The sequence below is a fragment of the Mustelus asterias genome, chromosome 25 (assembly GCF_964213995.1).
Source record: "Mustelus asterias chromosome 25, sMusAst1.hap1.1, whole genome shotgun sequence".
Classification (NCBI taxonomy): Eukaryota; Metazoa; Chordata; class Chondrichthyes; order Carcharhiniformes; family Triakidae; genus Mustelus; species Mustelus asterias.
This window is the reverse complement of record NC_135825.1, coordinates 39,238,859-39,262,590: the sequence shown is the minus strand read 5'-3', so window position 1 is coordinate 39,262,590 and position 23,732 is coordinate 39,238,859. Positions and strand designations below refer to the sequence as shown.

At 43.2% G+C, this 23,732-nt stretch overlaps 1 protein-coding gene across 8 annotated transcripts in view; it reads left to right on the top strand.

Moving 5' to 3' along the window:
* The window catches only part of LOC144511899 (protein phosphatase 1 regulatory subunit 12B-like), a 317,939-nt gene that overhangs the window by 160,274 nt on the left and 133,933 nt on the right, over positions 1-23,732 (top strand). For 6 of the 8 annotated variants that reach the window (XM_078242332.1, XM_078242335.1, XM_078242339.1 and 3 more), the window contains exons 11-13: positions 3,718-3,812; positions 10,940-11,086; positions 18,994-19,203. In XM_078242332.1, coding sequence (XP_078098458.1) covers positions 3,718-3,812; positions 10,940-11,086; positions 18,994-19,203 — 452 coding nt within the window. The remainder of the gene's footprint in view (positions 1-3,717; positions 3,813-10,939; positions 11,087-18,993; positions 19,204-23,732) is intronic. The other 2 variants (XM_078242333.1, XM_078242340.1) reach the window with 1 other exon arrangement.

Below are 23,732 nucleotides of genomic sequence, written 5' to 3'. Positions count from 1 at the left end.
TTTAGGTCAGAAAACAGATTCTGGTCTCAGGAGGTGGACATGTTATGAGTTGAGGTTTCAAGAATAACCCTGACCACTGATTCCATGAATAATTTTGAATGGGTGTTTTGCAACTGTTAGATAACTGATTTGTTATTGAGTTTGTTATTGGGATATGACATTGGAGGTGCATTGTTACATAAGTTTTGAAATTGCTTTTGTGTTTTGCCTTTTCAAGAAAATAAATTTGAAAGATCATAGGAAAGCTTATTCGTTTTCCAATCCCAGAAGATCCTGGGGCTGATTTTGCAACATCACTGTGCTGTCAGGCAGGTATTATGTACTGCATAAATGTTGACTTACAACCAGTTGCACTTCCAGTGGTTTAGAATATATCTTTGTCATAGGCCTGCCCCAGGTAAGGTTAAAGGTCGAAGTGCAGCCATTGCTGTGTGAGAGACCTGCAGGGAAGGGTGCAGATATCAGGATCTTTAGCCAAAAGGAAAATTGCTGGAAAATCTCAGCAGGTCTAGCAGCATCTGTGAGGAGAGAAAAGAGCTGACGTTTCGAGTCCAGGCGACCTTTTGTCAAAGCTTTGACAAAGAGTCATCTGGACTCAAAATGTCAGCTCTTTTCTCTCCTCACAGATGCTGCCAGACCTGCTGAGATTTTCCAGCATTTTCTCTTTTGGTTTCAGATTCCAGCATCCGCAGTAATTTGCATTTATTCAGGACCTTTAGACTTGTGACAATGCTGTAATTTTTAAAAATGTATTTTAATTATATTTCTCTGCAGAATGTTTCTAGAAGTCCCTGGCATTTTTTCCAGAATTTTGTGTTGTTAAAACTCTTACTGTGTTTACCCCAGTCCAACGCCGGCATCTCCACATCATTTTTTCCGGAGCCATTTTGTCTGCAACCAGTATCCTCTATTGGCAGTATAATTGACACCATGTTTGTTTTAATCTGAACGAATGCAGTGCTCTGTTGTTTTAGTGCTCCCTTGGGATTGCAGGGTAAAGCTTGATTGAGATGATTGACAGGTCAGGTCATGTGATGGGGCATCTACGCTTTCACAGAGAATTCCAGCTTAGTTGTTTTTTTTCAGATGCTGTTTAGAATTGAGAGAGGGAGCAGTGTCTCTTATTCCCCCCTCTGGAGTTAGATTTTCTGCTGTCTGAGTATTGCTGTTGGAAGCTGCAGAGAGAGAGCAGTATCATTTTCTGTGTCTGAAGTCTGGAAGCTGCGAGAGATTAGGTTTACTTCTCTGATTTGTTGTCTTGAGGATATGTCCTTCTCTGAAAACGATTGGTTGAATTTCTGTCTATAGGTTGTTCAAAGCTGGAAATCTAGTGTCACATGAGCATACTTGTTTTAGTGCTAACTAATTCTGAAGAAGGGTGTATGTCTATGGGGTATTAGAACATAGAACATAGAACATTACAGCGCAGAACAGGCCCTTCGGCCCACGATGTTGCACCGACCAGTTAAAAAAAAACTGTGACCCTCCAACCTAAACCAATTTCTTTTCGTCCATGAACCTATCTACGGATCTCTTAAACGCCCCCAAACTAGGCGCATTTACAACTGATGCTGGCAGGGCATTCCAATCCCTCACCACCCTCTGGGTAAAGAACCTACCCCTGACATCGGTTCTATAACTACCCCCCCTCAATTTAAAGCCATGCCCCCTCGTGCTGGATTTCTCCATCAGAGGAAAAAGGCTATCACTATCCACCCTATCTAAACCTCTAATCATCTTATATGTTTCAATAAGATCCCCTCTTAGCCGCCGCCTTTCCAGCGAAAACAATCCCAAATCCCTCAGCCTCTCCTCATAGGATCTCCCCTCCATACCAGGCAACATCCTGGTAAACCTCCTCTGCACCCTCTCCAAAGCCTCCACATCCTTCCTGTAATGTGGGGACCAGAACTGCACACAGTACTCCAAGTGCGGCCGCACCAGAGTTGTGTACAGTTGCAACATAACGCTACGACTCCTAAATTCAATCCCCCTACCAATAAACGCCAAGACACCATATGCCTTCTTAACAACCTTATCTACTTGATTCCCAACTTTCAGGGATCTATGCACACATACACCTAGATCCCTCTGCTCCTCCACACTATTCAAAGTCCTCCCGTTAGCCCTATACTCAACACATCTGTTATTCCTACCAAAGTGAATTACCTCACACTTCTCCGCATTAAACTCCATCCGCCACCTCTCGGCCCAACTTTGCAACCTGTCTAAGTCTTCCTGCAAACTACGACACCCTTCCTCACTGTCTACCACACCACCGACTTTGGTGTCATCAGCAAATTTGCTAATCCACCCAACTATACCCTCATCCAGATCATTAATAAATATTACAAACAGCAGTGGCCCCAAAACAGATCCCTGAGGTACACCACTTGTAACCGCACTCCATGATGAATATTTACTATCAACCACCACCCTCTGTTTCCTATCCGCTAGCCAATTCCTGATCCAATTTCCTAGATCACCCCCAATCCCATACATCTGCATTTTCTGCAGAAGCCTACCATGGTGAACCTTATCAAACGCCTTACTAAAATCCATATATACCACGTCCACTGCCTTGCCCCCATCCACCTCCTTGGTCACTTTCTCAAAAAACTCAATAAGGTTAGTAAGGCACGACCTACCTGCCACAAAACCATGCTGACTATCACCTATCAATTCATTACTCTCCAAATAACTATAAATCCTATCCCTTATAATTTTTTCCAACATCTTGCCGACAACAGAAGTGAGACTCACCGGTCTATAATTCCCGGGGAAGTCTCTGTTCCCCTTCTTAAACAATGGGACAACATTCGCTAACCTCCAATCTTCTGGTACTATACCAGAGGCCAACGACGACCTGAAGATCAGAGCCAGAGGCTCTGCAATCACTTCTCTTGCCTCCCAGAGAATCCTTGGATAAATCCCATCCGGACCAGGGGATTTATCTATTTTCAGACCCTCCAGAATATCCTGCACATCCTCCTTATCAACTGTAATACTGTCTATTCTACTCCCCTGCAACCCAGTGTCCTCCTCAGCTATATTCATGTCCCCTTGCGTGAAACTTTAGAGATAGCTGTAATGAATTATACTGTCATGTCTTGTGATTAATAAAAGTTATGCTAATTCATTTTGTTATATTCTAACTGTGTTCTAAAATAAACTTTGTATGATAAAAGCTTCCTTGTGGATCACTTGAATCATACCTGGAGTGAAACACCTTGTGTTCACCCATGCCAAAATCAAACGTAAGGCTAACTTTACAAAACACTTTCGAGTTTCTGGCCTGGGTCTTAACAGATTGCAGTGTTAAACCCGAACACCAGTACCAAACCTAATGCCTGATAGGAAGGAGACTTGTGGTACTCTGGTCTTTGTCTACCTCTCTTTGGAACTCTTTTTGGAGAGAGACTTTGATCAAAATGAGTGCCCCTCTGACAGGGCCTTGATGAAAATGGTGTGGACACACTAGGGTGGCTGCTCTTCGCCTGTATCTGTTGGAAGTGTGGGCATTCCACCCCTACCCATGAAGCCTTAAAATTCAAAGACATTTAAAGAATACAAGGAGCTGGCAACTTAAGCCTTTGCCTCTTTCTGCCCTAATTTGTGAGTGGAAATTGAGTCTTCATCTTTACACACACACTAAAGCCCAGTGTGACATTCATGAAATAATAATTGAACACAGATGTTTTTGTTTTTGTCATGCAGGATAAAGATAATAAAACTAGGCTTGTGTATGTTGCACCAACAATCCCGAACAGAAGACTGCACAGCACATCTGACATTGAAGAAAAGGAAAATAGGTCAGTTCTATTTCAATTAAATTACCTTGGCATTTCAGATCTGTTCTTCCTTTTAGCAGGTGAAGAACGCTAACAAAATAGAGAAGACCCTTGGTGGGTGGGTGTGCAATGTTTCCATTTTTTCCGTGGTATCTCACTTTGCATGTAATCTAGGTAAAGGTAATTAGCTGAGGTCCGCAAAGGACCATTGGCATCACTCTCCATTAGAGAGAGCAACAGAGAGACATGTGGTTATATAACTTGAGTGGCAACACAACATCAAATGTGGAGCAAGGACTCGAGCCTCAGAGAACTACTGCAGCCAGTGCAGGAATTGAACCCATGCTGTTGGGGTAATTCTGTACCCAACACCAACCATCTAGCCAACTGAGATATCAAAAGTATAATTAAAACTTTTTGCAACTTATGGTGATAATTGGCAATGGACTATATTGCTTGAAACTCTTAGTAATCACCTGTGTCAAGAAATCTAAATGTATACACCTTTGGTAGTAAAAGAATATTGCTAGAAAAAAATGTGTTGAAGCTTTTTGTCTTGCACTCATCAGGACAGGTGCAAGAATACCAAACATAAAAGGAACAATTAATAGTTCATGAGGTGAAGGTGGTGATTGATTGGTAGAGGCATTGCCATGGAAAATGCACCTATCAATTGATGACTGACAGTTAACTGCCGAACTTTGATTAAATTCAAAACAGGCTGGTTGACTGGTCAACGCATTGCCTGAATCCACTTTCAGGGTAATCAAAAGGGTAAGGTATATCAAAAATTTGAGCAACAGGTGAAGCGAGCCGTTTCATGCTGCCACTCTGCTGTAGCAGCACAAATGGTGTTCACCATTAACCATCAATCCAAAAAATGTTCTACCTATCACATGTACCTTTTACATTTACTTATGAATGTCTTGCTCAAGTGCAAGGCAAGAAACTTCATATAATTTAACAGATTGGCATTGAGAGGGAGGAGTTGTTAGTGGTTTTAGTGGACTTAAGTGGATCAATCCCCAGGCACAGATAAGATGTATTATAGGACGCTTTGGGAGGCAGCAGGAGATTGCGGGGGCTCTGATGCTATTTTGCAAATTCTCTCTGGCTACAGGAGAGGTCAGTAAGAGTTTTAACAACACCAGGTTAAAGTCCAACAGGTTTATTTGGTAGCAAATACCATTAGCTTTTGGAGCGCTGCTCCTTCGTCAGATGGAGTGGAAATGTGCTCTCAAACAGGGCACAGAGGCACAAAATCAAGTTACAGAATACTGATGAGAATGCGAATCCCTACAGCCAACCAGATCTTAAAGATACAGACAATGTGGGTGGAGGGAGCATTAAGCACAGGTTAAAGAGATGTGTATTGTCTCCAGACAGGATAGCCCGCAAGTCCAGGAGGCAAGCTGTGGGGGTTACTGATAATGTGACATAAATCCAACATCCCGGTTTAGGCCATGGACTTTAACCTGGTGTTGTTAAAACTCTTACTGTGTTCACCCCAGTCCAGCGCCGGCATCTCCACACTACAGGAGAGGTGCCAGAGTACTGGAGGAGAGCTAAATTGGTGCCATTGTTCAAGAGGGGAAGTTGGGGGAAAAACAGTTTATTACAGGCCAGTGAGTATAACATCAGTGGAAGAAATTATTGGAAAACATTTTCAGAATGAATCTCCATTTGGAGAGGCAAGTATTAGTAAGGATGGTCAACATGGCTTTGTTAAGGGGAGATCATGTATAACAAATTTAATTCAGTTTTTAAAGGAGGTGACTCGGTGTGTAGTTGAGGGCAGTGCAGCTGATGTCGTCTACATGGACTTCAGTAAGGCATTTGACAAGGTGCCACATGGCAGAATGATCAAGTAGATAAGAGTCCATGGGATCCAGGGCAATTTGGCAAATTGGATCCAAAATTTGCTTAGTGGCGGAAAGCAAAGGGTTGAATGTTGTTTTTATGACTGGAAGCCTGTATCCGTTGGTGTGTACCACAGCGACTAAGACTGGGTCCCTTGCTGTTTGTTGTGTACATTAATCATCTAGATGTGAATGTGGGAGGTATGATCAGTAAGTTCGCAGCTATCATGAAAATTGGTGTGACAAATAGAGAGGAGGAAAACTTGATTACAGGATGGTATAGACTGGCTGGTCAGATGGGCAGAAAAGCGGCCAATGGAATTTAGCCCCGAAAAGAGAGAGGTGATGCATTTTGGAAGGAGTAACAAAGCAAGGAAATACACAATGAATGGTAGCATGCTAGGTAGTACAGAGGACCAGAGCACCTTGGGGTGCATGGTAGATTAATTGGTTAAGAAGGCACATGGGGTACTTGCCTTTATTAGCTGAGGCATAGAATATAAAAGCAGGGAGGTTATGATGGAGCTGTATAAAACACTCATTAGGCCACAACTAGAGTACTGTGTGCAGCTCTGGTCATCACACTATAGGAAGGATGTGATTTCACGAGAAAGGGTGTTGAGGAGATTCACCAGGATGTTGCCTGAGCTGGAACCCATTTTCAGCTATGAAGAGAGGCTAGCTAGGCTGGGGTAGTTGTGTTTAGAGCAGAAAAAGCTGAGGGGGAACCTGGTATTAAATTGAGATGATTAAACCTGTTGCATGCTTTTCAAGGGTGAGGGAGTGCTAGGCTGGGACTTTTTTTCCTGGAGCATAGGAAGATAAGGGATGACCTTTATAGAGGTTTATAAAATCATGACGGTCATAGATAAAGTGAAAAGCCAAGGTCAATTACAACATTTAAAATACATTTGGATAGGTATGTGGATAGGAAAGGTTTAGGGGGATATGGGCCAAATGCAGACAAATAGGACTAGTTCAGTTTAGGAAACCTGGTGGCATAGACGAGAAGGGCCGAAGGGCCTGTTTCTGTGCTGTATATCTCTCTGACTCTAAGTGCACAGAATTATGAAGGGCATAGATGGGGTAGATAGGAAGTAACTTTTCCCCTTAGTAGAGGAGCCAATACCGGGGGTGGGGGGGGGGCATAGCGTCATAGAGGTTTACAGCATGGAAACAGGCCCTTCGGCCCAACTTGTCCATGCCACACTTTTTTTTTAAACCCCTAAGCTAATCCCAATTGCCCTCATTTGGCCCATATCCCTCTATACCCATCGTACCCATGTAACTATCTAAATGCTTTTTAAAAGATAAAATTGTACCCGCCTCTACTACTACCTCTGGCAGCTTGTTCCAGATACTCACCACCCTCTGTGTGAAAAAATTGCCCTCTGGACACTTTTGTATCTCTCCCCTCTCACCTTAAACCTATGCCCTCTAGTTTTAGACTCTCCTACTTTTGGGAAAAGATATTGACTATCTACCTTGTCTATGCCCCTCATTATTTTATCGACTTCTATCAGGTCACCCCTCAGCCTCCTACGCTCCAGAGAAAAAAGGTCCCAGTCTATTCAGCCTCTCCTTATAACTCAATCCATCAAGTCCCGGTAGCATCCTAGTAAATCTTTTCTGCACTCTTTCTAGTTTAATGATATTCTTTCTATAATAGGGTGACCAGAATTGCACACAGTATTCCAGTGTGGCCTTACCAATGTCTTGTACAACTTTTCAAGACGTCCCAACTCCTGTATTCAATGTTCTGACTGATGAAACCAAGCATGCCGAATGCCTTCTTCACCACTCTGTCCACCTGTGACTCCACTTTCAAGGAGCTATGAACATGTACCCCTAGATCTCTTTGTCCTGTAACTCTCCCCAATGCCCTACCATTAACTGAGTAAGTCCTGCCCTGGTTCAATCTACCAAAATGCATCACCTCGCATTTGTCTAAATTAAACTCCATCTGCCATTTGTCAGCCCACTGGCCCAATTGATCAAGATCCCGCTGCAATTGGAGATAACCTTCCTCACTGTCCACAATGCCACCAATCTTGGTGTCATCTGCAAACTTACTAACCATGCCCCCTATATTCTCATCCAAATCATTAATATAAATGACAGATTTAAGTTAAAGTGCAGGGAATTTGAGGTAAAACCTTCTCATCTAGGGGGTAGTGGGCATCTGGAACTCGCGGCCAGAAAGAGTGATAGAGGTTGGAACCCTCAACATTTCAGAAGCATTTAGATGAGCACTTCAAGTTCCACAACATGCAAGGCTACAGACCAAGTGCTGGAAAACTGGATGAGAATAGATAGATGTTTGATGGCCAGCACAGACACCAAGGGCAAAGGGTCTCTTTGTGTGCTGTAAAACTCTGACCAACATGTTGTCTTTTTCAGTGAAATACATCTTTGTCAGATTGGAAGAGAAAATCAGTTTTTTTTTTAAGAAAACTACAGGTCGAGAATCCAAAATCCAGCTTTCCAAAAGTGGAAATTTTGCAACTAGTCCATTTGATACTCGGTTAAATGAAATTTGGACTTATTTTTAAAATACTGGGACAATTTGGCTAGGTGCTCGTCCTCAGTTACACCCAAACTAGTTATGGCCATTACCACTTGGTCTAGTTCCCATGCTCCAGTCGACTGAAAGACTCTTGACCCCACCTGACCTGGCATGGTGGCAGTGTGGTTAGCACTGGTGCCTCAGTGCCTGGGTTCGATTCCAGCCTTGGGTGACTGTGTGGAGTTTGTATGTTTTCCCTGTGGCTACATTGGTTTCCTCTGGGTGCTCCGGTTTCCTCCCACTGTCCAAAGATGTGCAAGTTTGGTAGATTGGCTCTACTAAATTGCCCCTTAGTGTCCAAAGATGTGTAGGTTAGGGTAAATATGTTGGTGGGAGAAGTGGACCTGACTCAGATGCTCTTTCGGAGAGTCGCTGCAGACTTGATGGGGCAAGTGCCCCCCCGCCCCCCTGCACTGTGGGGATTCCATGACCTGGCCCAGCCCAAAACGCCTGACTCCTGCCCAGGCACTTAATGCTGTTATTGCAGTATCCATTTTTATGCATCATACTTTGAAAGCAGATAACAGGAAGAATATTTGTTAAGTACAAAAAAGCACATTTATTCTTTTACAAATTTCATGTATCTCTCATTAATTGAATTTGACCAAGGATAGGCTACCTGGTTTTATTGTCCAAAATTCAGGTAAATCTGAAATCCAACACAGTCTTGCTTTGGGCTGGGTATAGCTCCATTGACATCATTTCTGTTAGGGCTCCTTGATGTCAAGGGCTGTCACTGTCACGTACCCTCTTGAGTTCAGCTCTTTTGTCCCTGTTTGGACCAAGGCTATAATGAGGTCAGGAACCAAGTGGCCCTGGCGGAACCTGAACTATTGAGTCATCAGTGAGCAGTTATTGCTGTGCAAGCACCACTTGATAGCGATGTCGACAACACCTTCCATCACCTTGATTGAAAGGAGACTGATGGAGCAGTAATTGGCTAGATTTGCTTTGTCTTGTTTTTTGTGGACAGGAGCTTTCCACATTGTCGGTAGATGTCAGTGTTGTAACTATACTGAAACTGCTTGGCTCAGGATGGCTTTTCAGGAGCACAAGTCTTCATTACAATGGCTGGAATGTTATCAGGGCCCGTGTCTTTGCAGTTTCTTGTGCCTTCAGCCATTTCTTGATATCACATGGAGTGAATAGAGTTGGCTGAAGACTAGCATCTGTGATACTGGGGACCTCAGGAGAAGGCTAAGGTGGATCATTTGTTCAGCACTACTGGCTGAAGATGGTTGCAAATGTTATCTTGATCAATTGGGCCAGTGGGCTGGCGAATGGCAGATGGAATTTAATTTAGATAAATGTGAGGTGATGCATTTTGGTAGATTGAACCAGAGCAGGACTTACTCAGTTAATGGTAGGGTGTTGGGGAGAGTTACAGATCAAAGAGATCTAGGGGTACAGGTTCATAGCTCCTTAAAAGTGGAACTACAGGTGGACAGAATGGTCAAGAAGGCATTCAGCATGCTTGGTTTCATTGGTCAGAACATTGAATACAGGAGTTGGGACGTCTTGTTGAAGTTGTACAAGACATTGGTAAGGCCACACTTGAAATACTGTGTACAGTTCTGGTCACCCTATTCTTAGAATCTTAGAAACCCTACAGCACAGAAAGAGGCCATTCAGCCCATCGAGTCTGCACCGACCACAATCCCACCCAGGCCCTACCCCCATATCCCTACATATTCACCTACTAATCCCTCTAACCTATTATGGAAAGGATATTATTAAACTGGAAAAAGTGCAGAAAAGATTTACTCGGATGCTACCGGGACTTGATGGTTTGAGTTATAAGGAGAGGCTGGATAGACAGGGACTTTTTTCTCTGGAGCGTCGAAGGCTGAGGGGTGATCTTATAGAGGTCTATAAAATAATGAGGGGCACAGATCAGCAAGATAGTCAATATCTTTTCCAAAAGGTAGGAGAGTCTAAAACTAGAGGACATAGGTTTAAGGTGAGAGCGGAGAGATACAAAAGTGTCCAGAGAGACAATATTTTCACACAGAGGGTGGTGAGTGTCTGGAACAAGCTGTCAGAGGTAGTCGTAGAGGCGGATACAATTTTGTCTTTTAAAAAGCAATTAGACAGTTACATGGGTAAGTTGGGTATAGAGGGATATGGGCCAAATGCGGGCAATTGGGATTAGCTTAGGGGTTTAAAAAAAAGGCGGCATGGGCAAGGTGGGCCGAAGGGCCTGTTTCCATGCTGTAAACCTCTATGACTCTAAATGCTTCAGCCATATCTTTTGCTCTTGCATTCTGGACTCCTCCATTATTGAGGATGGGGTATGTGTGGAATCTTCTATTGTTTAGTTGTTTAATCATCCACTGACATTTGTGACTGAATGTGACAGGACTGCAGAGCTTTGATTTGATCTGTTGTGGAATTGCTCAGCTGTGTCTAATGCATGCTGATTCCACTGTTTGCCATACACAATCCTGTGTTCCAGTTTCACCAGGTTGACACCTCATTTTGCAGTATGACTGGTGCTGCTCCTGGCATGTCCACTTGGACTCTTCATTGAACCATGGTGGATCCCTTAGCTTGATGGTAAAGGTAGAATGAATGATGTGGCAGACTGTGAGGTTACAAACTGTGGTTGATGGCCTACCGTACCTAATGGATGCCCAGTTCTGAGCTGCTAGGTATGTTTTGAATCTATCCCAATTAGCATTATGCTGTGTGACTTGAGGCAATCATTTGTTTTATGTTTAAAGGGAATCAGCTGCTAGCCTAGTACGAAGTGGTTCTTACACAAGACGACAGTGGAAGGATGACTTCAAGGATATCAATCACGTGGGAAATGAAGGCAGCATGTCAGTAAATGCATCAACCATAAACACAATGCCTTTGTATCAGCGAAGGTGAGCGAAAATAGGATTCTTTCATGCAGATTAGATCATCGTTTAAAAGTGCAATTTTTATTCAACTTGGTCAAAATTATGGCTAAAAGATGTAGAGTTGAACAGTTTTCTATCGATGTTGTTAGATACTTTTGGTTTGTTAATTTTTTGTATTTTATCTGGTTAAGAATTATTCTGAAAGCATTTTGTGTGAAAGGACCAGCAATTCATTAAACCACCACCTACTGGTTATTTTTCAGGCCTGCTCTACAAATTGATAACATTTTATAATCTAATAATGAAAAAGATTTATTTTTAACTGGGATTTTGTTTCAATTTACATGTTAGACAATATCAACTTCTAAGAGAGAACATAACAATTTCTCGAGATTCAATTACCTATTGTATATTTTCAAGAATACTCTAACATGCTGCTTGAATTTGGCTTCAAGCATAGGTACTGCTTTGTTATTTTGCTCCTTGACATTCCTGAAGAGCCTATAAGTTATTGCGACGACTTTGCATCATCTGTCCTTTCAGTGAGCGATGGTGAGATCTAAAGTTACAAAAGCAGGACATAAGAACTGAATTCAGTTAACTGGCTGAACTGTAGAAAATGCTGCTGCTATTTTGCACAAACCAATTAAAAATAATCTGGGTTCAAAGATGGATAGGCAAGATATTCATTCTAAATTTGTGGCTACCAAGTAATTTTCATTACTTAACACAGTTAGCCATTATTGTATTGTAATTATGTTGACAAATCTGTTCTTTCAACCCAGATTAGTACAGAGAAGTTTTAATAAGGCTTGGTTGATTCCATAATGGTATGTGTTATGTATGACCTCTGAAATAAATTTGGAGAAGGGGGGATATCGGGAAAGGGGTGGAGAAATAAATCCATGTCGAGGTAGCTACTTTTTAACTATATGAATGCTCAGCGAGTCCCTGCCTTCTTCAATTGCTGGTTTACTTTTATTTCTTTTTCTCAGTTATTTTCTCCCCTCATGTCGTGATATTGACTTCTGCTTGTAAAAACACAGCATATCCATTGCTATAACCATGTCTGAAATTTAATAGTGTATGTTGATATGCTGCCTCATAGCGTATTCACACGACTGCTTTCCCAACTCAACCAACATATCTCTGGGATTGAACCTAAGATCTTATCGTCTGAATGACTCAAGTATTCATGAAAGAAAATTGCTGAGCAGGAGTGGATGCTTTATTTATATCTGTATATAAAAAACACAAAATGCCAAGTTATTGATTTTTGTTAAGTGAAATATGTGCTATAAACTCAGAAATAATGTAGGCTTCGGTGAGATCAATCTGAGGTTTGACTTTTATAGTACACGATAGAACCATAGAACCATAGAAAATTACAGCTCAGAAACAGGCCCTTTGGCCCTTCTTGTCTGTGCCGAACCATTTTATGCCTAGTCCCACTGACCTGCACTTGGACCATATCCCTCCACACCCCTCTCATCCATGAAACCGTCCAAGTTTTTCTTAAATGTTAAAAGTGACCCCGCATTTACCACTTTATCCGGCAGCTCATTCCACACTCCCACCACTCTCTGCGTGAAGAAGCCCCCCCTAATATTCCCTTTAAACTTTTCTCCTTTCACCCTTAACCCATGCCCTCTGGTTTTTCTCTCCCCCAGCCTCAGCGGAAAAAGCCTGCCTGCATTCACTCTATCTATACCCATCAAAATCTTATACACCTCTATCAAATCTCCCCTCAATCTTCTACGCTCCAGGGAATAAAGTCCCAACCTATTCAATCTCTCTCTGTAACTCAGCTTCTCAAGTCCCGGCAACATCCTTGTGAACCTTCTCTGCACTCTTTCAATCTTATTTACATCCTTCCTGTAACTAGGTGACCAAAACTGTACACAATACTCCAAATTCGGCCTCACCAATGCCTTATATAACCTTACCATAACACTCCAACTTTTATACTCGATACTCCGATTTATAAAGGCCAATGTACCAAAGGCACTCTTTACGACCCTATCCACCTGTGACGTCACTTTTAGGGAATTCTGTACCTGTATTCCCAGATCCCTCTGTTCAACTGCACTCTTCAGAGTCCTACCATTTACCCTGTACGTTCTACTTTGATTTGTCCTTCCAAAGTGCAATATCTCACACTTGTCTGCGTTAAATTCCATTTGCCATTTTTCAGCCCATTTTTCTAGTTGGTTCAAATCCCTCTGCAAGCTTTGAAAACCTTCCTCACTGTCCACCACACCTCCAATCTTTGTATCATCAGCAAACTTGCTGGTCCAATTGACCACATTATCATCCAGATCATTGATATAGATGACAAACAACAATGGACCCAACACCGATCCCTGCGGCACACCACTAGTCACAGGCCTCCACTCAGAGAAGCAATCCTCCACAACCACTCTCTGGCTTCTTCCATTGAGCCAGTGTCTTATCCAATTTACTACCTCCCCATGTATACCTAGCGACTGAACCTTCCTAACTAACCTCCCATGAGGGACCTTGTCAAAGGCCTTGCTGAAATCCAGGTAGACAACATCCACCGCCTTCCCTTCATCCACTTTCCTGGTAACCTCCTCGAAAAACTCTAATAGATTGGTCAAACATGACCTACCATGCACAAAGCCATGTTGGCTCTCCCTAATAAGTCCCTGTCTATCCAAATATTTGTAGATCCTATCCCTTATCACACCTTCCAATAACTTGCCCACCACCGACGTCAAACTTACTGGCCGATAATTTCCCGGATTTCTTTTGGAACCTTTTTTAAACAACGGAACAACATGAGCCACCCTCCAATCATCCGGCACCTCCCCCGTGAATACTGACATTTTAAATATGTCTGCCAGGGCCCCTGCAAGTTCAGCACTAGCTTCCCTCAAGGTCCGTGGGATGCTGGATGTGGAGATGCTGGCGTTGGACTGGTGTAAACACAGTAAGAAGTCTCACAACACCAGGTTAAAGTTCAACAGGTTTATTTGGTAATAAAAAGCCACTAGATTTCGGAGCGCTGCCCCTTCGTCAGGTAAGTGGGAGTTCTGTTCACAAACAGGGCATATAAAGACACAAACTCAATTTACAAAATAATGGTTGGAATGCGAGTCTTTACAGGTAATCAAGTCTTAAAGGTACAGACAATGTGAGTGGAGAGAGCGTTAAGCACAGGTTAAAGAGGTGTGTATTGATTCCAGACAGGACAGTTAGTGAGATTTTGCAAGCCCAGGCAACTCATGGGGGTTACAGATTGTGTGACATGAACCCAAGATCCCAGTTCGGCTGTCCTCATGTGTGCGGAAGTTGGCTATCAGTCTCTGCTCAGCGACTCTGCGTTGTCGTGTGTCGTGAAGGCCGCCTTGGAGAACGCTTACCCGAAGATCAGAGGCCGAATGCCCGTGACCGCTGAAGTGTTCCCCAACAGGAAGAGAACACTCTTGCCTGGTGATTGTCGAGTGGTGTTCATTCATCCGTTGTCGTAGCGTCTGCATGCTCTCCCCAATGTACCATGCCTTGGGACATTCTTTTCTGCAGCGTATCAGGTCGACAACGTTGGCCAGGTTGCAAGAGTATGTACCGTGTACCTGGTGGATGGTGCTCTCACGTGAGATGATGGCATCCGTGTCGATGATCCAGCACATCTTGCAGAGGTTGCTGTGGCAGTGTTGTGTGGTGGCGTGGTCACTGTTCTCCTGGGGATGGCCTTGGCGAGATGATGAAGATGAACATCTCGCCAAGGCCATCCCCACACCCCCACTTCTTGCCTTCAAACAACCGCACAACCTCAAACAGACCATTGTCCGCAGCAAACTACCCATCCTTCAGGAGAACAGTGACCACGACACCGCACAACCCTGTCACAGCAACCTCTGCAAGATGTGCTGGATCATCGACACGGATGCCATCATCTCACATGAGAACACCATCCACCAGGTACACGGTACATACTCTTGCAACTCGGCCAACATTGTCTACCTGATACGCTGCAGGAAAGGATGTCCTGAAGCATGGTACATTGGGGAGACCATGCAGACGCTACGACAACGGATGAATGAACACTGCTCGACAATCACCAAGCAAGAGTGTTCTCTTCCTGTTGGGGAACACTTCAGGGGTCACGTGCATTCGGCCTCTGATCTTCAGGTAAGCGTTCTCCAAGGTGGCCTTCATGACACATGACAACGCAGAGTCGCTGAGCACAGACTGATAGCCAAGTTCCGCATACATGAGGATGGCCTTAACCGGGATCTTGGGTTCATGTCACACGATCTATAACCGCCACGACTTGCCTGGACTTGCAAAATCTCACTAACTGTCCTGTCTGGAATCAATACACATCTCTTTAACCTGTGCTTAACGCTCTCTCCACTCACATTGTCTGTACCTTTAAGATTTGATGACCTGTAAAGACTCGCATTCCAACCATTATTTTGTAAATTGAGTTTGTGTCTTTATATGCCCTGTTTATGAACAGAGTATAAAAGTTGGAGTGTTATGGTAAGGTTATATAAGGCATTGGTGAGGCCGAATTTGGAGTATTGTGTACAGTTTTGGTCACCTAGTTACAGGAAGGATGTAAATAAGATTGAAAGAGTGCAGAGAAGGTTCACAAGGATGTTGCCGGGACTTGAGAAGCTGAGTTACAGAGAGAGATTGAATAGGCAAGAATTAGGGGGCATAAGTTGGGAACAGAAACTGTCAGAGAAAGGAACTAATGAAAAGTGGAATTTTTTCAAGGAACAAATACTGGATGTCCTTGATAGGTATGTTCCTGTCAGGCAGGGAGGAAATGGCCGAGTGAGGGAACCATGGTTCACAAAAGAGGTGGAATGTCTTGTGAAAAGGAAGAGGGAAGCTTATGTAGGGATGAGGAAACAAGGTTCAGATGGCTCGATTGAGGGTTACAAGTTAGCAAGGAATGAGCTGAAAAAGGGGCTTAGGAGAGCTAGGAGGGGACATGAGAAGTCCTTGGCGGGTCGGATCAAGGAAAACCCCAAGGCTTTTTACTCTTATGTGAGGAATAAAAGAATGACCAGGGTGAGGTTAGGGCCGGTCAAGGACAGTAGTGGGAACTTGTGTATGGAGTCAGTAGAGATAGGCGAGGTGATGAATGAATACTTTTCTTCAGTGTTCACCAAGGAGAGGGGCCATGTTTTTGAGGAAGAGAAGGTGTTACAGGCTAATAGGCTGGAGGAAATAGATGTTCGGAGGGAGGATGTCTTGGCAGTTTTGAATAAACTGAAGGTCGATAAGTCCCCTGGGCCTGATGAAATGTATCCTAGGATTCTTTGGGAGGCAAGGGATGAGATTGCAGAGCCTTTGGCGTTGATCTTTGGGTCCTCGCTGTCCACGGGGATGGTGCCAGAGGACTGGAGAATGGCGAATGTTGTTCCTCTGTTTAAGAAAGGGAATAGAAATGACCCTGGTAATTATAGACCGGTTAGTCTTACTTCGGTGGTTGGTAAATTGATGGAAAGGGTCCTTAGGGATGGGATTTACGACCATTTAGAAAGATGCGGATTAATCCGAGATAGTCAGCACGGATTCGTGAAGGGCAAGTCGTGCCTCACAAATTTGATAGAATTTTTTGAGGAGGTAACTAAGTGTGTTGATGAAGGTAGGGCAGTTGATGTCATATACATGGATTTTAGTAAGGCGTTTGATAAGGTCCCCCATGGTCGGCTTATGATGAAAGTGAGGAGGTGTGGGATAGAGGGAAAGTTGGCCGATTGGATAGGCAACTGGCTGTCTGACCGAAGACAGAGGGTGGTGGTCGATGGAAAATTTTCGGATTGGAGGCAGGTTGCTAGCGGTGTGCCGCAGGGATCAGTGCTTGGTCCTCTGCTCTTTGTGATTTTTATTAATGACTTAGAGGAGGGGGCTGAAGGGTGGATCAGTAAATTTGCTGATGACACCAAGATTGGTGGAGTAGTGGATGAGGTGGAGGGCTGTTGTAGGCTGCAAAGAGACATAGATAGGATGCAAAGCTGGGCTGAAAAATGGCAAATGGAGTTTAACCCTGATAAATGTGAGGTGATTCATTTTGGTAGGACAAATTTAAATGTGGATTACAGGGTCAAAGGTAGGGTTCTGAAGACTGTGGAGGAACAGAGAGATCTTGGGGTCCATATCCACAGATCTCTAAAGGTTGCCACTCAAGTGGATAGAGCTGTGAAGAAGGCCTGTAGTGTGTTAGCTTTTATTAACAGGGGGTTGGAGTTTAAGAGCCGTGGGGTTATGCTGCAACTGTACAGGACCTTGGTGAGACCACATTTGGAATATTGTGTGCAGTTCTGGTCACCTCACTATAGGAAGGATGTGGAAGCGCTGGAAGGAGTGCAGAGGAGATTTACCAGGATGCTGCCTGGTTTGGAGGGTAGGTCATATGAGGAAAGGTTGAGGGAGCTGGGGCTATTCTCTCTGGAGCGGAGGAGGCTGAGGGGAGACTTAATAGAGGTGTATAAAATGATGAAGGGGATAGATAGAGTGAACGTTCAAAGACTATTTCCTCGGGTGGATGGAGCTATTACAAGGGGGCATAACTATAGGGTTCGTGGTGGGAGATACAGGACGGATATCAGAGGTAGGTTCTTTACGCAGAGAGTGGTTGGGGTGTGGAATGGACTGCCTGCAGTGATAGTGGAGTCAGACACTTTAGAAACATTTAAGCGGTTATTGGACAGGCACATGGAGCACACCAGGATGATAGGGAGTGGGATAGCTTGATCTTGGTTTCAGATAAAGCTCGGCACAACATCGTGGGCCGAAGGGCCTGTTCTGTGCTGTACTGTTCTATGTTCTATGTTCTAGGTTGGGACTTTATTCCCTGGAGCGTAGAAGATTGAGGGGAGATTTGATAGAGGTATATAAGATTTTGATGGGTATAGATAGAGTGAATGCAGGCAGGCTTTTTCCGCTGAGGCTGGGGGAGAAAAAAACCAGAGGACATGGGTTAAGGGTGAAAGGAGAAAAGTTTAAAGGGAATATTAGGGGGGGCTTCTTCACGCAGAGAGTGGTGGGAGTGTGGAATGAGCTGCCGGATAAAGTTGTAAATGCGGGGTCACTTTTAACATTTAAGAAAAACTTGGACGGGTTCATGAATGAGAGGGGTGTGGAGGGGTATGGTCCAAGTGCAGGTCAGTGGGACTAGGCATAAAATGGTTCGGCACAGACAAGAAGGGTCAAAAGGCCTGTTTCTGAGCTGTAATTTTCTATGGTTCTAAGAACTCCCACTTACCTGACGAAGGGGCAGCGCTCCGAAAGCTAGTGGCTTTTGCTACCAAATAAACCTGTTGGGCTTTAACCTGGTGTTGTGAGACTTCTTACTGTTTTATAGTACATACAGACTTCAGAACCATTATTTTGCAACATTTCCTGATAGCGTTCCAGATTCTTTCACCCTATTTATGACTTGTTTCAAATATTGAAGAAATGAACCATCTATTGGTAGCTTTCATCTTTGTCCAGAAGTTCTTCAAGGAATTTCATCTGTATAGCTTTTGCTTCTATATAATACGTTGAATAACTAATTATATGCAAACATTGTTTCATGGCCTGTTACTGCAATAGAAGCGTGTTTGACTCTTGATAAGGAGACCCAAGTTCTTGACTGATTGCCTCAACTTTGACTTTCGGAACAAGTTTCAGTCATCTCAACATTGTCAACTTTTTAGTATTGGGATCAAGTTAACAATCTTGCTCTTTAGCTTTCCCCATTACTTTGTATAAATGACCTAAATGTTTCCTGACTTGCCAAGCCAGAGAGCGAGGGTGTTTCCTTTGGCGATGCTGTGAACTGGACTATCTTGGAAAATATAGTTGCAGTGCAAAAAGTCGCATTGCAAGCCGATAATTAATTGAATCATGTAATATAGTTGTCTACTGTTACCCAATCTTATATAACTATCAATTGTTACCAGTGCCTCATTTGGTAGAAGAAAAGATGACTTGAACAGCTCCTCCATTTCAGTCATTCCCATCACCACCTCAGTCACCTCAGCTGCTACTATAGCAACAGTTATTTCAGCTACTGGTCAGCAACCCAGCCGAAATACCATCATCTCTCCCTTCTTCTCTTCCTCTTCCATCTTAAATAGTGTTGTTTCCACAGCAGCGAGCCATCAGGGCAGGTAAGAATAATGTGAAAGGTATGCTTTCTCATGTTTTCTGATTTCACACCCTGATTTCATATTTAAAGACACAAAGATATAAAAGAAAATTCCTAATATCTTGTTTTTTGCCGCATTGCATCTTAAATCCTGTTGGCATGTTTTTCTTATTCAAAATATCATCTTGGTATTCCCATGTCGTACATTTGTTTTGTTAGATCTGTATGCCTTTGTGTTATTGCTAGGATTTTACACTTAATCAAAGAGCTTGAAAGGGTCTAAGCCAGATCAAGCCTCGGCTATCTGAGATTTTTAAAACTAACTTTAGTTTAACCTTGACCTTGAGGGCATAAGAAGTCTTCCTGTGCCAGTTTTTAATCATGATGTGGAGATGCCGGCATTGGACTGGGGTAAACACAGTAACAGTAAACTTCTTACCCAGTTTTTAATATCACACCTATATTTGAAATTTTCCCGTTTGGAAGCTGTTCCCAGTTTATACTGTTGAAAGTGATTTCCATTACAATTAGGAATATTACTTTTTTTGTAGCATGCACTAATTTTTGCATTTGTTCAGGGCATGATGATTTCTGAGTCATAAAAATATTCTTTATCCTCTTACTTTACTTTACTTTACTTTCAATTACTAGGGGCACAGGTTTAAGGTGCGAGGGGCAAGGTTTAAAGGAGAAGTACGAGGTTGATTTCTTACACAAAGAGAGTAGTGGGTGCCTGGAACTCGTTGCCGGGGGAGGTAGTGGAAGCGAATACCGTAGTGACTTTTAAGGGGCACCTTGACAAATGCACGAATAGGATGGGAATAGCCCGGAAGGGTAGGGGGTTTTAGTTAAGTCGGGCAGCATGATCGTGCAGGCTTGGAGGGCCAAAGGGCCTGTTCCTGTGCTGTAATTTTCTTTGTTTGTTTTTTTGTTCTACTTGAAGTACTAATCTCTCCTGCGCCACTTAGTGGCGGTTTGAAGAATTGACTTTGAGCTCCAGTGTGAGAATTTTGCAGATAGAAATCATAGAAACCCTACAGTGCAGAAGGAGGCCATTCGGCCCATCGAGTCTGCACCGACCACAATCCCACCCAGGCCCTACCCCCACATATTTTACCCGTTAATCCCTCTAACCTACGCATCCCAGGACTCTAAGGGGCAATTTTTTTAACCTGGCCAATCAACCGAGATAGAATGATAAAGGGCGCAGGTTTGGAAGGTGCTGCTGATGGAGCCTTGGTGATTTTCTGCAGTTCATCTTATGGATGGTACACACTGATGCCACTGTGCTTCATCTTGGAGACAGTCAATGTTTAAGGTGGATGGGCAGGCAATTCAGCAAGCTGCTTTACCTTGCATGATGTCAAGCTTTGTGAGAGTTGTTGGAGCTGCACTCATCTTGGCAAGTGGAGATATTCCATCACACTCGTGACTGGTGTCTTGTAGATGTGGACAAATTTGCTAAATTCCCAGCTTCTGACTTGCTCTTATAGCCACAATATTTATATGATGAATCCAGTTCAGATTCTGGTCAATGTTAACCCCTGGGATGTTGATTGCGGTTTGGCGATGGTCATGCTATTGAATGTCACGGAGAAATTGTTATTTTCCGTCTTGTTGGCAATGGTCATTCCCTGGCACTTGTGTGACATGAATGTTATTTGCCACTTAATCTGCCCAAGCCTGAATGTTGTCCAGGCCTTGCAGCATATGATCATAACATTTTATTTGCAGTACTCCTACCTGATGCAGTCTACCCTCAATAGATCAGGGTCTGGTTAGCCATGTGATATTCCATCATTATACGTCTAAGTTGTTTCAGTCTTGGTGCTTTATGTAATTGTGAATGTTCCACATTGCTGTCCTAGTTATCAGTTTGGTCACAGGAAATGGCATATCTGATTTATATTTTCCACAAATGGATTACTATTGTTGAAAAAAGAGACACGCACTCAACAAGACAGAAACAAGAATGCCAAATTTCAGAGGATGCAGTAATTTATACTGCACAAGAAAAAGATGCTGATTGGTTGACAAGTCAACTTTGGTTGATGTGTCGCCATGAAGAATGCACGAGGTTGCTATTGACCCCACACTTTTGTTTAATTCAACAAATGGTGCAAATACCTGGTTGTATTCTTTCTGCCTGCTGAGGCCGAGCCCCTGCATATGAATCTATGTAGCTTCTAGCAAGCATAATGTTGTAAGCCTGACTGATAATCTTGAATTGGTTGTTAATGTAAATCTTAGCACACTTGGGATTGTTCAGCAAGTCGCAGCATGAAATGGCTAGCTTCACCTGTTACTCAAGTTTTTGAGATACCTTACCCTTCCAAGGCAATTTCAGGTAGACTAGGTACTTCTGATTGAAAATGGTGATCTTGGTTCCATTCTTAAGTGTGCACGATACGCAGCAAGCATTAACCTGATCAGGGTAGCAATTTTACCGGAGGATAGCTTTGATGCACCTTATTTCAGTGTCAAACTTGCATGGTGAGCAAATGGCTCAAGCCATATTTTAGAGATTGCCAGTCTTTTAGCGCATGGAACTGTCGCAATTCCAACGCACACATTGATCGATGAAAGCAAGCTTGCTCTTGCTATAGTAGAGAACCTAGTAGTGGATTTCACACTAGCATGCCAAGGAAATCCTGGTACATTTCAAAGGTGAATTTGAACACATGACAGAGTGCATTAAGATGTGTAAGATGCAGATTCAGATACAGCAAATGCATCATTTATGTATCAGAAATATATAAGGACTTGAAGGGGTGGCACAGTAGTTAGCACTGCTGCCTCACAGCACCAGGGACCCGACTTCAATTCCAGCTTTGGGTGACTGTCTGTGTGGAGTTTACACATTCTCCCTGTATCTGCATGGGTTTCTCCCCACAGTCCAAAGATATGCACATTAGGTGGATTGGCCATGCTAAGTTGCCCCTTAATGTCAAAGGTGTGTAGGTTCGGTGGATTAGCCATGGTAAATGCGCAGGGGTATGAGCTCGTCTTGCTGCTGTGTAGTAAGGGTAGGGTCGGGGGGGGTGTTCGATGAGATGCTCTTTCTGAGAGTTGGTGAAGACTCAATGGGCCAAACGGCCGCCTCTATCGGGATTGTCTGGTCATTCCATCAAAAACTCATTTTTCATGACAAATGTTAGTGATTGCCAATCAGCACCCTTTTCTCATGCAATACAAATTATTGCTCCCTTTGGACATTTAGCATTCCTTCTGTCTGTTGAGTGCAAGGCAAAAGCTTTACTTGATTTCTATATGGCCAAGCAACTAAATGGGCCATATAGTTCCTTTCATAAAACATAGGGTATGTTTCTTAGTCCTTCCAGAAAGTAACAGTCTTCAACCCTTTGAAAGAAATGGGAGATTTAATTTTTAGGAAGCGAGCATGTAACTACAAATGTAGAAGTCCACCTGTGTCTGCAAGCATCACAAAGGAAATTGTTACCTTTTGATTGCAGCCCTGTCTTGAACCTTAAAGTCAAAATAACCACTTAAGTTCATGGTTGATGTTTTTTGTATAATCTGCCCCCCTGCATGGCTGCTGACGGGGAACAGAAGAAGGGAAGCAAAAAACCTTTTGTGGAGATGGAATCTTGAGAAAGATGCAGAATTAGTGGCTACCACCAAGAATGTGTTTAGTGGGGATTACACATGTCTGTTATTAGTGTCTTGTCTTTTAATACATATTCAGTGGGCATAAAATATCCCACTGCCTTCTACTGAGAAGAGCAGAGTTCCCCCGGTGCCTAGGGCAGCATTTATCCCTCAACCAACATTTAAACCCCGTTGGTAACATTGTTTTCTGTGGGACTTGCTGTGTGCAAATCGGCTGCTCTTGCTGTGTTACAGCAGTGACGATATTTAAAAGTACTTAATTAGTTGTAAAGAGCTTTGAAATATCCTGACATTGCAAAAGGTCCTGTGTAAATGCATTTTTTAAAAAGCATATTGATATCCAAGTCTAAATTAGTAAGTAAGAGAAATTTCTCTGTCTTTAGTAATTGGGAATGTAAATTTTATTTTTTCAACTGGTTAAAGTTAAAGTTTATTTATTAGTCACAAGTAAGGCTTACATTACATTGCAATGAAGTTACTGTGAAATTCCCCTCGTCGCCACACTCCGGCGCCTGTTCAGGTCAGTGCACCTAACCAGCACGTCTTTCAGATTGTGGGAGGAAACCAGAGCACCCGGAGGAAATCCACACAGACATGGGGAGAATGTACAAACTCCACACAGAGAGTGACCCAAGCTGGGAATCGAACCTGGGTCCCTGGCGCTGAGAGGCAGCAGTGCTAACCACTATGCCACCGTGCCGCCCGGTGCCCAAAAAATGAGATCAATAATCGACATGATATTAAAGAGGGAGAAAAAGTAGAGCCCAAGATGTATATTATCTTATTAATTGCATCCACACTTAAGATGCCCAGCTTTACGCTGAATACTTATTAATTAATTCACATTTGTTCATTCAAATCAACTTGAATTATCTGCTTAAGTAATTAAAACTTTTGCATCTGTTGCATTGCATCTTTTAA